Source organism: Terrapene carolina, unplaced genomic scaffold (genome assembly GCF_002925995.2).
Source record: "Terrapene carolina triunguis isolate 2854851 unplaced genomic scaffold, T_m_triunguis-2.0 Scaffold34413, whole genome shotgun sequence".
Lineage (NCBI taxonomy): Eukaryota > Metazoa > Chordata > Testudines > Emydidae > Terrapene > Terrapene triunguis.
The window spans coordinates 20068-35149 of record NW_020698764.1 but is presented as its reverse complement, the minus strand read 5'-3'; the positions used below and the strand labels follow the sequence as shown (position 1 = coordinate 35149).

Genomic DNA, 15082 nt, shown 5'->3' with positions numbered 1-15082 from the left:
GTGGGTGGTAGGGCAATCATTTCAGGGGGCACTCCAGTCCTCTGGTCTCCATGGCGAACATAGGGGCCCACCAGAAGCCCAGGGATGGCAAAGAATGGAGCTGGCCCATGCAATGGGAGTTATGACATTCCACGCAGGTTCCGCAGGGCAAATCAGGGCTTGTATATTTTGCTGCTGCTGGATTTGTGTGAGACTGCAAACAATTCCATGCAACTTTCCACAACAGTCAGAGGGGCTGAAATTGAATACACAGGCAGATCGAGCTTCTGAAATCCTAGTTCTCTAACCAACGTCTCCTAGGTTGTCTCCAGACACCTTCAATGATGCCCCCCTCGTTATCACACACTATACTGCTTCCATGTACTTTCCCAGCTGTGTAGAGTTCCCACACTCACAACAGAGTACATGCAGCCTCCTTATGCACCAGCAACCTCTCCAGCGCCCATTCAGAGGTAAGGCAGACCAGCTCTCCATTCCCACCTTGTACGGGATGTCTGCATATTCATCCAAGAACATCTTTAGCTGGCTGATGCAAATGCGGAGGTCTCCATCCGTGAACTCGTATGGGATATTGAACCCCAGTGGCCCAAACTTCCGCCGCTCCAGGGCATTACCATGGAACAGGCAAAGTGACAGCAGCAAGGCCTTAAACTCGGAGATCTACAGGACATGGGGACAATAAGAGGAGCAAGTGTTATTTGACCAGTGGTTGGCTCTCTCTTTTTGGATGAGATATGTATGCTCTTAGGCACATCAGCAGGCGGAAAGCTGGAAAGCTAAAGTGCCCAACCTGCTGATTTCAGAAGGCTGACAAGGAGCCCAGCCCAAAGGTATGGAATATTGGCTCTGGCTATGCCATTTGGGAAAGTCATGGTCCAACATTTTCAAACGTGAGTGTCTAAAGTTATGATTCTAAATATGGATATGAGGGTGAATTGTAGACATCTCAGTTTGAAAAGGTAGGCCACAATATTTCCAAAAGGCCCCAGAGTTCCTGCTGTTTGAAATATGTGACGGAACCCATATTGCTGAGGTGCCATGCCAGGAGAGGGACACTCAGCCCATAAGGCCCTACAAAACCAGTGTGCTCCTCAGTGATCCAATGGCAGCAGGAAGAATGAATCTAGCCAAGTGGTCCAGGCAGAGAGCTGGGGGAAAGGACGTGGTTCTTACCTTGGAGCAGGAGTTCAGGAAGTCATCACTCAGGCTAATATAGGACTTCAGCAGATTGGCCTTGACCCCTCGGGGGGGCTCAATGGTCATCTTGGAGCCATTCTGGAGGATGGACACTGGGAACTGGTTACTGGGTAAACTGGTGAGCCAAAGGCGAAAGTCACGGTGCACCTAGACAATTAAAGGGATTGTAAGTGTGCTGAGGTTAAGTTTAAGATACCTGTTTACTAAGGAAGTTTAGTGGAAGCCTTCTTAACTGGAGGTCCTCCTCCCTCACTACCAGGCAACGCTCTTTCCAACTCAGATGGAACAAACCTCTCCAGAGGGATCCATTTCTCCTGAGATCCCCTGTGCTCAGAACCACTGAAAACTCTTTCAGCAGAGATGCCCTGCTCAACTACCCAGCCGCATGAAAGGCTTTTCTGTTGACGAGCAGACCTATCCCAGTTAGATACCAAGATGTGTGGCACATTGTTATCGCCCAAAGTTCTAATACAATGCAATAAGCTGCCTGCCAGATTTTAAAATGGGTTTTTATTAATAAATTAGGGTAATCCATCAGCTAGAAAAATTCTATTGCTGTCACATGGTGGGCACATCTCTGGTGGTCATCGCCAGGGTGGATGTAGCTGCTGGAAATGGAGCAGTTTTTCTGTATCACGCGTGAGCAGTTTGAGGGCAAAGAGCAGAAACACTCAGACACAGTCAGTCATCAAAGATAATACGACAGTCTATGAGGTAGCTACATCTCTGCCTGTTGATGGCTTCACAAATTAGGACTACTACTTTGAATTCATGACATGGACAGACCTGACCTAACTAGAGAGTTAATGAAGAACCAAGCAGTGGGTGAATGAAGTAGTCCCTGCTCAGTATCACTAGCAAGATTCGAAGGTAGGTAACTGCAGTCCAACCCAAATGCAGCTTTTTCAGTGAGCAGCCTATGGCTCACTGGTATCTGTACTAGACTGTGGTAAGAAGCAAGCATCTCTGGATAAGGTGGGTGCGAGCTGTTTGCTCAGAAGAACAAAACAAATGAGAAACTGCCACCAACAATGGCCTCTGTCAGGCAGCTCCTGGAACATGCAATTTATCAGTCACACATACATTGGATTGGGGCTAGATAGCACAGGACATCTTGTTCCTAAAATGACGGTGCCACCACCTGCTCCAGAAGTCATCCTCGTCTTTGTGCAACGTGGCTTTGAGAGTACCCGTGCAACAAGGAGCTGCAAATGCCGCAGGAAGACTTGGTGTGCTCCGATGTATGCAACTGTAAGTGATGAGAGTAGCAACAGAGTATTGAATGCATTGGATACAGATTCTGTGGGGGAGTAGAAATGTTTCAACTATCTGCCGATTACTGTGGCTACTTTTGTGAGTAAATATAACTCGAGGGGGTGTTGCATTAGACATTCAGTAGCTCATAGTTAGATGTAGGGTTATATAAGAATGTATGGTTATATTTTGTTATTCAGATGCTATATTTTTACAAGACATTCTACAGTCCTTCTACTAGGAGTCATTTCCGTTATATAAGTAGTTTACATGTATTGCTGCATTCAATAAGTAGATAATTACAGTTGTACCATGTGTGCTTTAGACTGGTCTCCGGTTGAGCAAAAATATGTTTTATATTAGGAGGTAGGTGTCTTCTTATCTGCATAGCTTCCTAAAAATCGCAGACAGAAATTTTTTTCTCAAATCAGTCCACTCTACAACAATGGCAAATATTTTGATGCATTACATGGTGGAAACAAGCTCATATTGTCATAACCAATGGCACAAAAGTACGGGAAAATGCATAAAATCATTGGGGCTAAATATTTCCCAAACTTTCCCAAACTGTATTATTTTGAATACATAGTTGCATTATCAATTAAGCTTCCTGCTCATTTTGCTCAAAATTAAGCTATGTTTCTATGAGTTATGGTCCTTTCTGTGATTTTATGATTCTTTTCATATTGGATGCCCGATAACATTTAAACATTACGTGATATAGAAAAACTGCTTCCAGCACCTACAGTCCCCTTGGTGATGACAACAGGATATGTGCCTAACATGTGGTAACAATTAAATTTTTCTAGCTGCTGGGTTTCCCCTTAGTGCCCCAAATGGGTCCAGGCTTGTAGACTAAACAGATCCACTGGAGGCTTTTCCACTGGACATGGGCCTCCTGCTATTGTGCTCCTTGTAGTGTTGTAAGCTACTACCCACTCTCTAGCCAACCCAGGCAGCTCTTTGTCATTGGAGAGGCTCTCTGAAGAGAGAAGACAGATCTAGAGTGACAAGTCCTGGCCATCATTCCTCCATCAGATCAGTAATATCTGTAATTTCCTTAAGAGGGTTGGTGTAAGATAGAAGCTTCAACTCCAGGCTGGAAACGTCAGCCAGTGATTATGACAGTAAAGGGGTGATGGCTTCAACCACAAGGCAAATGAGTGACCAGGACACCAGTGCAATGTTCCATCAGTGGGATGGAAACAGCGGGTGGAACTGGGAAGGTGATAATGGAGGGAGGGTACTTAACTGGACTGGCGGAGGAGGAGCAATTATCGTGCCATCGAAGTGATGTCCCTGAGTTGATATATGAAAAGGTAAGTGTTAAGAATTGTTAACATTGGGCTGGAGGAGGAGGTGTGCACAGGGCAGCAGTGCATCATGGGACTGGTGAGCACATCCTACCAAATAGGCAACTAACCCTGCCCACACTGAATGGGTGTAGGAAAAAAGATCACAGGATAAGATAGTCTCCTTCCTGGTCCAGAGGAAGCTGGGTAAAGCTGTGGAATAAAACACCAGGCTGAAATTCAAGGAGAACATCCATGTGTGTGTTTGTGTAACCTTGTCAGGATTGATGCTCTCTATGAGTCTCTCCAGCGAAGGCATCCAGCTTGGGGCTAAGTGGCAGTTCTGGAAGAAGACCCACTTCCCACGTTCCATAGCACTTCGCATCATAGCCTCGGCTCGGGGACCCTAAGGAAGAAAACCAAAATTCCCCAACTTTACCATACCTACTGTATGCTATATGGTTTGTTAGAATGACTGCATGTGACATCAGTGCTCAAAGACATTCAAACCATTTAAGCTACTTTTCCACTCAACTGTTGGTCTGATGCCCACATAACCAAATGGCAAAATTCCAACCAAACCAGTGTCTCAGAAAAGCATCTTAACAATATAAGAGGGACATAGGCCACAGTTAAGTCTATGCCTGAAGTTAGTTTTGCTTTCCACGTGCTTTTATAATGAAGGGTTTTTTTAAAAAAAAATCTGCTCCAAAAGAGAATCGGAGAGAGAAACTACAAACGTCCAACTAGAGGCATTTCTAAGCCATTGAAGAAATGTGAGTGGATGTTGCGCTGAATGAATCCCTCAAGCCACTAAGAACCTCTGCGACCGGCTGGGACCAAAGGGGGCGTTTTCAGAATGGTGGGCTAGGATTTGGTTTTCCTAGAGTAAACCCTTGTGTACTGAGATGACTATATTGCTCAGAATGAATGAAGTGGAACCAGTGAATTACCTGACCCTGGCCCAGGGAAATAGCCGACAGCTTCTTGGAGAACTTCGTTTCTTCAGCAAATTTGTAGAGATCAGCAGCTGGGTCTGTCCCAGGTGAGAGCACGAATATCAAAGGCGTAGTAGAGGTGGACTCTTTGAACACTGCAGTGAGGTCTGAAGTCTGAAAGACAGGAAGGCTTCTCGCTCAGAGTAATATCTGATGACCTGCGCTGGGGAGGGCAAGCAAAGGGAGAAGGCATTCTCTCAGGTCCAACGGCCTGCCTCTGCCCCTACGTTCACTGTCATGTCTGTCCTCAGGAATCACAGTTAGCCTGATGAGTGGAAATAATCTGTTCTAGAGACAGGTCTTTGACCCAGATAATGCTTCAGGAGGCCGAGTGCAGAGGCCTTCGTTTCCTCCTTTTTTAACTTATTTGCCACTGTATCCCTGGGGGCCTGATCCAAAGCTCAAGGAAGCCAAAGGGAGTCTCTCCATTGATTGTGGTGGGTTTTGGATCAGAGCGTTGGTCCCCTTCCATTCCTTAGTTATCCACTCTAACTCCTTCCTCCTTTCCCTGCATCAGTCACTCTCACTCACCCTGTGGGCAATGTCTTCCACCACCATATGCTCCAGGAGCCCTTGATCTCCTCCTCCTGTTGCCTCCAGTGAATCGCTGCTTGGTACCACCACTGAAGCCCCTCTGAAAATCCAGCCCCTTTTATATGGATTTAGGTGCCTAACTCTGGGCAGCCATATTTGAAGATTGTGGCCCGATGTGTAACTGGTTTAAAATGGTGCATTTGGCAGGCAGACAGCTACCCACACACTTCTGCCCAGACACGTCTCTTTTACCCTAATCAGACGGAAGCCATTGGCTGACAAATGGGAATTCCTGCATTCTCTTTACAGAATGCTCTCGAAAGGGTGGTTTGAACTGCTCGATGTTAAAACTAGCAAGCAGACGATATGTAACAACTGCTTCTTAGTCTGCTACCCCTGGCTCTGCCAGGGCTTTGACACTGGGGGCCCAATTTGTAAATATGGGGATACTTCTCATAAGATGTTAAAATCCCAGCTTTGGTTGCTGACTGGCATCAGGTGCATAAACCAGTTACTAAGACCTGCTGTACATTGGAAAGGTGTCCTGGTATAACTAGGGCAGTTAGGGGTATGATTGTTTACAGACCTAGGCTATGTCTACACTTCTGGCAGCCGCTAGTGTACAGGTACTACCCTTAAATCAGAGTGAATACATGAAGACTCGGCACCCCACTTCTGAAAGGTTGCTGACCCCTGCTATATAGAGTACAGACCCTAATAGTTCAGGCGTGTAGGGCACTTACTCTCCTCTACTCGCCTAAGCTGGGCCTCACCGCCTAGACTGCTATCTATACCTGTGTTAGCTGGGCACGCAGTGTCTCTACTCTACGCACAGCCATAATGGTAGACGTACCTTAAGTTAGATCAGCACGACCCATAGTATGGATGCAGCTATATTGGTATGAAGAAGCCTTGTAGCTGTATAGGTTATTTCCCTTCCTATATGAGAACAGCTATAGTATAAAGCAACTTCATAATGGTATAAATGCAACCACACTAGTGGGGTCATTATCCTGGTGTAGTTAAAGCACTACAGCTTTCTAGTGTAGACAAGACTGTACATGCCTAAATGCTGCTTTGCTCTCCCAAGTGATCTATTACGGATGCTGCATTGGAAAACTCTGCTCTGCACAATGTTGACGATGACGATGCTGCTTTGCATTTCTATGGCATCTTTCACCCACCTCTCTCACACGGCTTTCAAAAGGCTGGCAAGTACCTACCTTTTCCAGATGGGGAAACTGAGGCACACATCGTTCCCGTGATGTGCTCAAGTTCTCAGAGCAAAGTGGAGAACAGAATCTAGGCCTTCTGCCTTCCTAACCTCCGCTGTAACCTCCAGCCATGCCTCCTCTCTGCCTTTGATCCTACTGGGTCAAGGGTGGGCAAACTATGGCCCGCAGGATCCAGCCCGCGAGCCATTTTAAGCCAGCCCCCAGTGCGCAGGATCGGGGCTGCACCAAGTGGCTCGGCCCCACTCCAGCCGGGGCGCTGGGTCGGGGGCCGCACCACGTGGCTCGGCCCCACTCTGGCCGGGGTGCTGGGTCAGGCCCGCACCACGCGGTTTGGCCAGGGTGCTGGGTCTGGGGCCACACCCCTGAGCCTCTCCCCATGCCAAAACCCTCTGCCCCAGCCCTGATCCCCCTCCCGCTCTCTAAACCCCTCAATCCCAGCCCGGAGCACCCTCCTACACCCCAAACCTCTCATCCCCAGCCCCACCCCAGAGCCCAAACCCCGTCCCGCACCCGAACCCCAATTTTGTGAGCATTCATGGCCCTCCATACAATTTCTATTCTCCGATGTGGCCCTCGGGCCAAAAAGTTTGCCCACCCCTGTACTGGGTAGTTTTCAGTGTATGGTTGTTAGTTCCAGATTAAGAGTAATTCTGAGGTTAAAGGGCAGTGGGTGGATCCATCACCACCCAATACTCAGTGAGTACAGACAGTGTGGCTGGTGAATAGAGCACTGGACTGGGACTCAGGAGGGCTGGATTCTATGCGTGGCTCTGCCACTGGCCTGTCGACCTTGGCCAAGTCACCTCACTACTCAATGCCTCAGTTTGCCCATCTGCAAAATGGAGATAATGACACTGACCTGCGTTACAAAGGGTTTTGAGATCTATTGATGAAAAGTGCTGTGTAAGAGCTAGGCATTATTTAAACAAGAGATGTTGTAAAGCATCCATTTAAAGCTAAATCAGCATCTGCCGCTAGCCTGGCTGGGGTGATCAAGGGCAGCGCGCAGTCGGTTTGCATCATTCCCATCCATTCTCAATGGAAATGCCTTCTGCCATGGCATTATCTTGGCCAGTTACCTGTGGTTCGATAAAGCGCTGGTCCAGATTCATGGCCACAAAATCCTGCATGGCGTTGGTGACCTTATCCCCTCGCAGGCAGCGTAGGGGCAGCAGCTTCTGGAAGGAGTCCAACGTGCTGTCCCACTTCCCTGGCATGGGCTCTCTGCAAGAGAATCACATGCTGACTTTGGGTTACTCTCTGGGGATGGGACAGATGCCAAATACATCAGCCCAAGGAAAACAAGTCTCCTAAAACCACGTGAATATGCACCAGGATTTTTTGAGATCATGTGTGGTCAGTGCCTGGATTTTAGTGATTCTTTTTCCAGGCAATATGGCTGTATTATTGTGGGAGAAGGGTCTGTACTGCCCACCACGCAGAGACAGAATTCAGATCCACAGTTAAGGGATGAAGGACTCACCTGTGCGGCTCAGCACTGTCAAAAATTGCACGGAACTCCTGGATATTGTCAATAAAATCATCCGCAAAGCTGGAGAAATTCTTCAGGTTGGTTAAGGCCAAGATGTCACCCCACGCTCTCTCATACAGCCACTCAGGAGCTGGGTTCTCTCTCATCGTTTTAATGGCACCTCCAGACAGGAGGTAACGCCATTCGTCCTGTGGACCACACAGCACACATTTACAGCCAGCCTGTTCGGCCTTGAAGATCTCAGCATCATACTGTGGGACACAGTCACTACTGCGTGTGGCCTTGCTGGGGCATGAAGAACAGTATGAACCAAAGGAGGTGAACCAAAGTAGGCCTGCCCTTGGCAGAATAGCAACACACCACATATTAGCTAACCAAGTAAGCACAATCCTGGCCTGAGAGGACATTTTGTTCGAATGAGCAGGTACAAGATACAGGATAGTAATGACACATGGAAAGTAATATGTAACTTGTTCATATCAATGTATAAAAGGAGAAGTCACAGGAGGGGCATCTTTGTATCAGCGTAGGGGACAGCATCCTGTTATGCTGACTGAGTCTTTACCTTGTGACAGGCATACATGTGTTAGTGTCCCTGTGACCTGCAGCACAGGGCGCAAATACCGTGCTTTGCTGACAATAAACCTGGCTGATCGCCTTTGCCACCGAACCAAGCCTGGTATTCATAAAGAAAAATCACATCGAGGTCCGCTGAATCAGCAAGCTGCACTCTTTGCTGCTGCCAAGTACACAGGAGCCCCCAAAACCAGCAGCAATAGCAACACCCCACAGCACTAACACTATGTTAAAGAAACAAAGTCTTACAGTAACTTAATGCTGTGTTTCCCTGCCTTACTGTTCCAATCTAACAGATGCATGTGGTAAGTGACAGATCTGATTATACAGTCACAGGATCAGATCATTAGATTTCCTCCACAGTGCTCTGCCAATGCACCTCAATCCTCATCTCTCTAGGATTTGAGAAAGTCTACTACATTCCCTAGAGACCCTACAACAGGATCGGCAAATGGGTGGTTAATTCCCTGCTACAGAGTCCTGTTTTATGAGCAGATGAGGTGGTTTGGGATCTGATTGTGGCACAAGGGGGTCCACTGTAAAGTTCACTCAGCAGCAACGCATAAAGCAGAAAGCTAATTAACAAGGCAAGAAAAGGAAGGACACTGACATCTAACCTGGAAAGAAAACCGCAAGTCCTATTTTGAGGAGTCCGGTGGCACCTTAAAGACTAACAGATTTATTTGGGCATAAGCTTTCACCCAAATAAATCTGTTAGTCTTTAAGGTGTCACCGGACTCCTCGTTGTTTTTGTGGATACAGACTAAAACGGCTACCCATCTGATACTTAGTCTTATTTTGGTTAGCCCATTTTCTGTAAAATCCCTTCTCTTTAGCCAGATTCATCTTGATCTTCCTGGAAGCAAAACTCTGTATGAAAGCCCAACCCTTGCATAACCCTGGTTATTTAAGCGTGGTAAGACACTCTACCATCTGCCAATCCTCTTGTGAAGCACTGAAAAGCTGTTTTAATGGGACAGATAGCAGATCATCCATGATGAGCCAGAATCGATCACCCTGAATTCCCTTCATTTTTGTCACAGCCAAATACTGGAGAAAGGTGTGTGTTGTAGACTAAATTACCTAGAAGAGACCCCTGGAGATTGAACTCCTGTTTTGATGTATGAACATTTGTAAGATTCAGAACATCAACCTAACAGATGACCAGGATGAGTAACTCTTCCCTTATGAATAGAAACTTGGACAGATAATCCAAATCATCAGACCCTGGTGGAGAACCATCTGTACAGACAAAGTACGCTGGCTCCCAGTTTCAAGAGTAGGAGCAGTCTGGACTTTGGCTGTCCCAGGATATCCTCTCATTTAAACAGACGAAGGAGTTTGTTGTTTACTCACCATGTTGATTTTCCCTTCATTCATCATGATCCGGACACACAGCAGAAAGGCAAACATGAGCTTGTGCTTCTCAAAGAGACTGCGGCACACATTGCTGTAGAGACTGAAGGTGAGGTAATTGTTTATGTTCACTATCCGCTTCTTCAGGGTGTCTGAAAAGAACCAGGCACAGAACAGCAATGCTGAGAGTGGAGAAGAAAGGACCCACACTTGGTACTGACACGGCCCTTTGCCAGCCGGGCTCTGGGTATGTTTCAGTGTATGAATGTAAACTATGCAGGGAGCTCACATCCCTCTTAGCCCCTTCCTGCTGTCAATCTCAGCTTCCTTCAGATCTGGCTCAGGAAAGTTTGCTCCTTCACAAGGAACAGTGGGGTATCCAAACCTGAGGGCACTGACTCAGGCAAACACTGATAAGAACCTCCAGATGTGGCCCATTATAAATACACTTACGATATTACTGTTAATTGCAGGTGCATAGAATATTGCTGTGGTATGTTAATGAACTACGCCCCCTGTTTACATCTTGGCACATGCATCTGGCCAGGATATCTGTGCTCTTCCTGGGATGTCAGCAAAGTGGCAGTGGCTGAGGGAGATGAATTTACCCTTGCATCAGTTTCAAGGTTACTGTGTGCTGCCAGTATTTTAAATGCCCTGATCCATGAAATTCAGTATTTCTAATTAACAGCAGCAGTCTGACCAGAAATTAAACATCTTTGCATGGGACTGGCCTGGTGGCCCAGAGGCAGGGAAAAATGCTGTCAGAGAGTGGATCAGAGCTTCTCTGAGCTTTGTCTCGCTCCTCAGAAAGTCATGCTGATGACTTCATGTTGATGGACATTGGAATGAGAGAACTGGTAGATGCTTAGGCTCTGAGAGGCACTCGAAGGGCTTAATAAAGTTTACTGCAACAAAAAAGCAATTCCCAAATGAAGGAGCAGAGACACTCACTGGTAAGGACAAGCTCTTTACCCCTGTTTTGTACCAGGTAATAATTTGGCCCTTCAGAAGAGAACCATTGGAGGAGAAAGATGCTCCCAGCCAGAGAAAATTCTCTCATGCTGGCAATGCCAAGCTAGCTGATGTAGGATGCCTCCATGTCTCATCTTGAATTACAGCTGTGTGTGTCTCAAAAAAGAAGTAACTTTCAAGCTTGACGGCAATGAGACCACATTCAAGCAGCTCTGGCAGTAAACAACTAGGGCCAGACTTAGATCCTGCATAAGCAGGTTTAGTGGAGTTGCAGCAACTCCACTAAACCTGCCTATGCCAGATCTAAGTCTCACACTTACACTAGGGCTGAATTTGCCCCCAGGTGTTGAGCAAAGTAGTGCAATGATCACATTTTCACAGCAAGCACCCTAACCCTTCAGAGGTACCTGCTCTCTCGGAGTTTGTGATTCCGGACAAGAAGATGTTAAGGAACCACTCGAGCGAATACTGATACATGGGGTCAACGTTGGACAGGTCAGAGACGCAGAAGTAAAGGATCTGAGTGCGGACAGCTACAGGCACGTACTCCAGACGAGTGATGTCGATGTCTTTTTCTGTCTGCTCGGCTATCTTCACTTTGGCCTGTGGGACCATTCAGAGGATCACAGCTGCACATTTCATGTTTCTGTAAAGGATTAAACTGACCAGGGCTGGGTGTCTGTGCCTGTGAATCAGTCACTTACCTGGATTTCCCCTGCTTTTAGCTTGGATGCCTCCAGCACTTTGATGAGCTCCAAGTCATCGACAGGATTTCCCTCGGAGGAGCTTAGCCGGTAGAGGATCTGATCCTCTATCTCCTTCAGCTCTTGTCGCATCTTGGCGTTGCTAATGATCAGCTGGTTCTTGGCCTCTTCTAAGTCCGGTCGCTCCTCAGCTACCACTTGTCCCAGCAACTGGTCTTCCAAGCCACTGTAACAAAACTCTTGGATGTTATTGCTGGGATGTCAGAGCATACCCCCAAGTTTCACCTTACTTAAAAACTACTTGCTTACACAATCAGACAAAAATACAAAAGTGTCACAGCACGCTATTACTGAAAAATTGCTACGTTCTCCTTGTTACCATATAATTATAAAATAATTTCAGTGTATAGTATATAGAGCAGTACAAACAAGTCATTGTATGAAATTTTAGTTTGTACTGACTTTGCTAGTGCTTTTTATGTAGCCTGTTGTAAAACTAGGCCAATATCTAGATGAGTTGATGTACTCCCTGGAAGACCTCTGTGTACACGTGGTTGAGAACCACTGAACTAAATGTCCCATCTCCTCTGGAGCCACATGGTGCAACTATCTATGGTACGTACATGGCCCCCATCACTATAATCCCTGAGTACCACACAAAACCCCAGTGTGGCAGAGAAAGGCTATTATCTTCATGAGCCACAGAGGATTTAGTGAAGACCCACTAAATCGATCACCAATCGCTCTCCCGTCGACTCCGGTATGCCACTGGATGAGAAGCATAAGGTAAATCGACGGGAGAGTTTATCCCATCAACCCAGCATGGTGTAGACACTGCAATAGGTTGACCTAAGGTACGTCGACTCCAGCTATGTTATTCACGTAGCTGGAGTTGCGTAACTTAGGTCAACTTAGCCCTGTAGTGTAGACCTGCCCTTAAGTCACTTGCCCAAGGTCAGGAAGTCTGTGGCAGGGCAGGAAATTGAACCCAGAACTTCAGAATTCCAGGCTCGCACCCTAAGCACAGGACCATCCTTACTCACTCCATGTTGAGTTTGATTTCAATAGCTCAGGAGCAGGAGAGTGGCCAATATTTGCAACTGTTCAGTGGCTACTGGTACAAAGGGGTGACCAGTTACCTGGGCGAGAGGGTGAAGTTAATCAGCGTGAGCTTGGTGGAGATCTCTGGCGTGTAGTGGGGATTGGGCAGATTGGTGGTAATGTACATCTTGAAGTCCTCATGGTATGGAATAACCGTATCGCCCAGCTTCAATACTGTGCTGCCTTGCTGTTTATAAGTCTGTAAAAAGAGGGACACGGACAACACAGGTCGGAATGTCTACATTTAAAAAACATAGATGTGTTGAGAGCCTGCCAAAGAGAGAGTCCCATTATTAATCTGGCTCCATTGCAGGCTGGCTAGATAAAGATTTTCAAAGCTATTTAGGAGATTTAGAGGCACAATTTCCATTAATTTGTACTGAGCATCTAAATTCTTTGCATCCAAAATCTCAACCTTACTAGACACATCTTCACTAAGGGAGGACAAAGCCGTTCTTCATGCCAGTGCTGGAGAGCCCACTCCACCCCAGCTCCAGGCCAGCCATCCTTCCTGCTCATCTCGTCAGACAAACAGCAGGGGAGAACCTGTTTCAGCAAGACGGGCTCGAGAGCCGGATCCAGTTCCTCCCCTACGTTCTCCAGCAGGAACGGCTTTCCGAAGCGAATGGAGTTCTCCAAGCTGCGCAGAAAGTCCCGGTCGCTCAGCTTAGCCACCTCCAAACCGTTCTCCTTCTCCTGAAGGACAAGATGGTGAGAGGGGAGTCTAGAGTGTAGGGATGGGCAAAGCAGGGGAGCCAAACTGCTTATGCACTTTAGGGCATGTCTACACTTACGGCAGAGTGATCGATCCACCGGGGGTTGATTTATCATGTCTAGTGAAGATGCGATAAATCGACCACTGAGTGCTCTCCCGTCGACTCTCCACAGAGCGAGAAGATGGGGGAGCGACAGCAGTCGACCTACTGCAGTGAAGACACCGCAGTAAGTAGCTCTAAGTACTTCGACTTCAGCTTCGCTATTTTCGTAGCTGAAGTTGCGTAACTTAGACCGACTTAGCTCACTCCCCATGTGTAGACTAGGCCTAAACAAATAACTGTGCTACTGCAACATTAAGATTGCAAATACAAAAAAAAAAAAAAAAAAAAAAAAAAGGAAGTACAAAGGCTTCATCTGTGTTACCTATCAGGACCTTGTAGCAAATGCCTACTAAGTGCAATGTGGCCAAGGTAATATGGGTATGTTTTGCATTTCCTGACTTCCTACTTTCATAGCTGCAACTTTAGTTGAATCCCTTGCCCTTCAGTGCTTAAGGGCTCAAAGATCTGCCTCTGACTAGCCTGCAAGGCAGGAGCAGTCAGGTGGGACTACAGAACCCTCCAGGGAGTAGAGGAGCAGCAGCAGCAGTAAGGAAAGTTGCTAAATCCCCTCCCCCCAACTCCACCACTTTAAAGCACCAGCGGCTCTCTCTGGAAACACTCTGCATGTACAGCAGTCTGGAGGCAGATCATATAGAACAAACTGCGTCCCGGCAGGCGAACACAAGACATGGTGAGTGCTTTGGTTCTAATAATAATACCTAGCTCTTATACACTTTTCATCAGTAGATCTTAAAGCACTTTACACAAGAGGCAGTATCATTATCTCCACTTTACAGATGGGGGAAACTGAGGCACAGAGCGGTTAAAGTGAGTTGCCCAAAGACACCCAACAGGCCAGGTCTCCTGCATCCCAGTCCAGTACATTAGTCACTAGGCCACACTGCCTCTCAAAGCCTGCAAGGGAGACTTCCTCTCTCCTCCCTGAGCTATCCTGCCACAGTTATGGTCAGGAAACGGTTTCAGGCTGGAGCCCCCTTGGTATAAAACAACAGGAGTGCTCAGTGAGGGCTCTGGACTCTTCTCCCACCTTAGTGAAAGTAGCCTGAATCTGTGGACCTTTAAGGCAAACTGCAAAGCCCATCTATTCTGCCTGACTCTGGGGTGGGTGAGGCTTTGCAGTGGTGGGCTGGATTTTTTCCTTGTCCCTTTCCTATAAAAATCCCACCCCAAGGGATTTAAGGCCTCTCTATACACAGCTCCACACAGAGTCTATTGTGAAAGGAAGGAAAGGAAGAGAGAGGGAGGGAAAAAAATAGAAGGAACCATTGGGAATCTTCTGATCCTGAGGCTAGAACAATGGAAGGATCCCAGCAAACTTGGCTACCCACTTGTCAAGTGAGGTAGAAGCCCTTACCAAGTTCTTGATCCATTTGTTGGCTTGTCCCTGGGGGTCTATGAAGTGAGTCCAGCGCTGTGAAAACTGTGTTATTACTCCATTCTCCACAGACAGGGTGTCATTAGGCAAGCCGGCAATCTGATCACAGCCGAAAAAGCACATCAGATGTCTAACAGCAACTGTGTCTTACAAC

General features: G+C 47.1%; 1 protein-coding gene across 1 annotated transcript in view; it reads right to left on the bottom strand.

Moving 5' to 3' along the window:
• The window catches only part of LOC112112151 (dynein heavy chain 1, axonemal-like), a gene marked incomplete at both ends in the record, with an annotated part of 41668 nt that overhangs the window by 7980 nt on the left and 18606 nt on the right, over positions 1 to 15082 (bottom strand). Inside the window, 12 exons of the mRNA XM_026646207.2 lie at positions 432 to 660; positions 1174 to 1344; positions 4018 to 4149; positions 4697 to 4855; positions 7590 to 7734; positions 7994 to 8190; positions 9935 to 10086; positions 11317 to 11512; positions 11614 to 11839; positions 12753 to 12913; positions 13261 to 13410; positions 14908 to 15027. Of these exons, the coding sequence (XP_026501992.2) occupies positions 432 to 660; positions 1174 to 1344; positions 4018 to 4149; positions 4697 to 4855; positions 7590 to 7734; positions 7994 to 8190; positions 9935 to 10086; positions 11317 to 11512; positions 11614 to 11839; positions 12753 to 12913; positions 13261 to 13410; positions 14908 to 15027 (2038 nt within the window). The remainder of the gene's footprint in view (positions 1 to 431; positions 661 to 1173; positions 1345 to 4017; positions 4150 to 4696; positions 4856 to 7589; positions 7735 to 7993; positions 8191 to 9934; positions 10087 to 11316; positions 11513 to 11613; positions 11840 to 12752; positions 12914 to 13260; positions 13411 to 14907; positions 15028 to 15082) is intronic.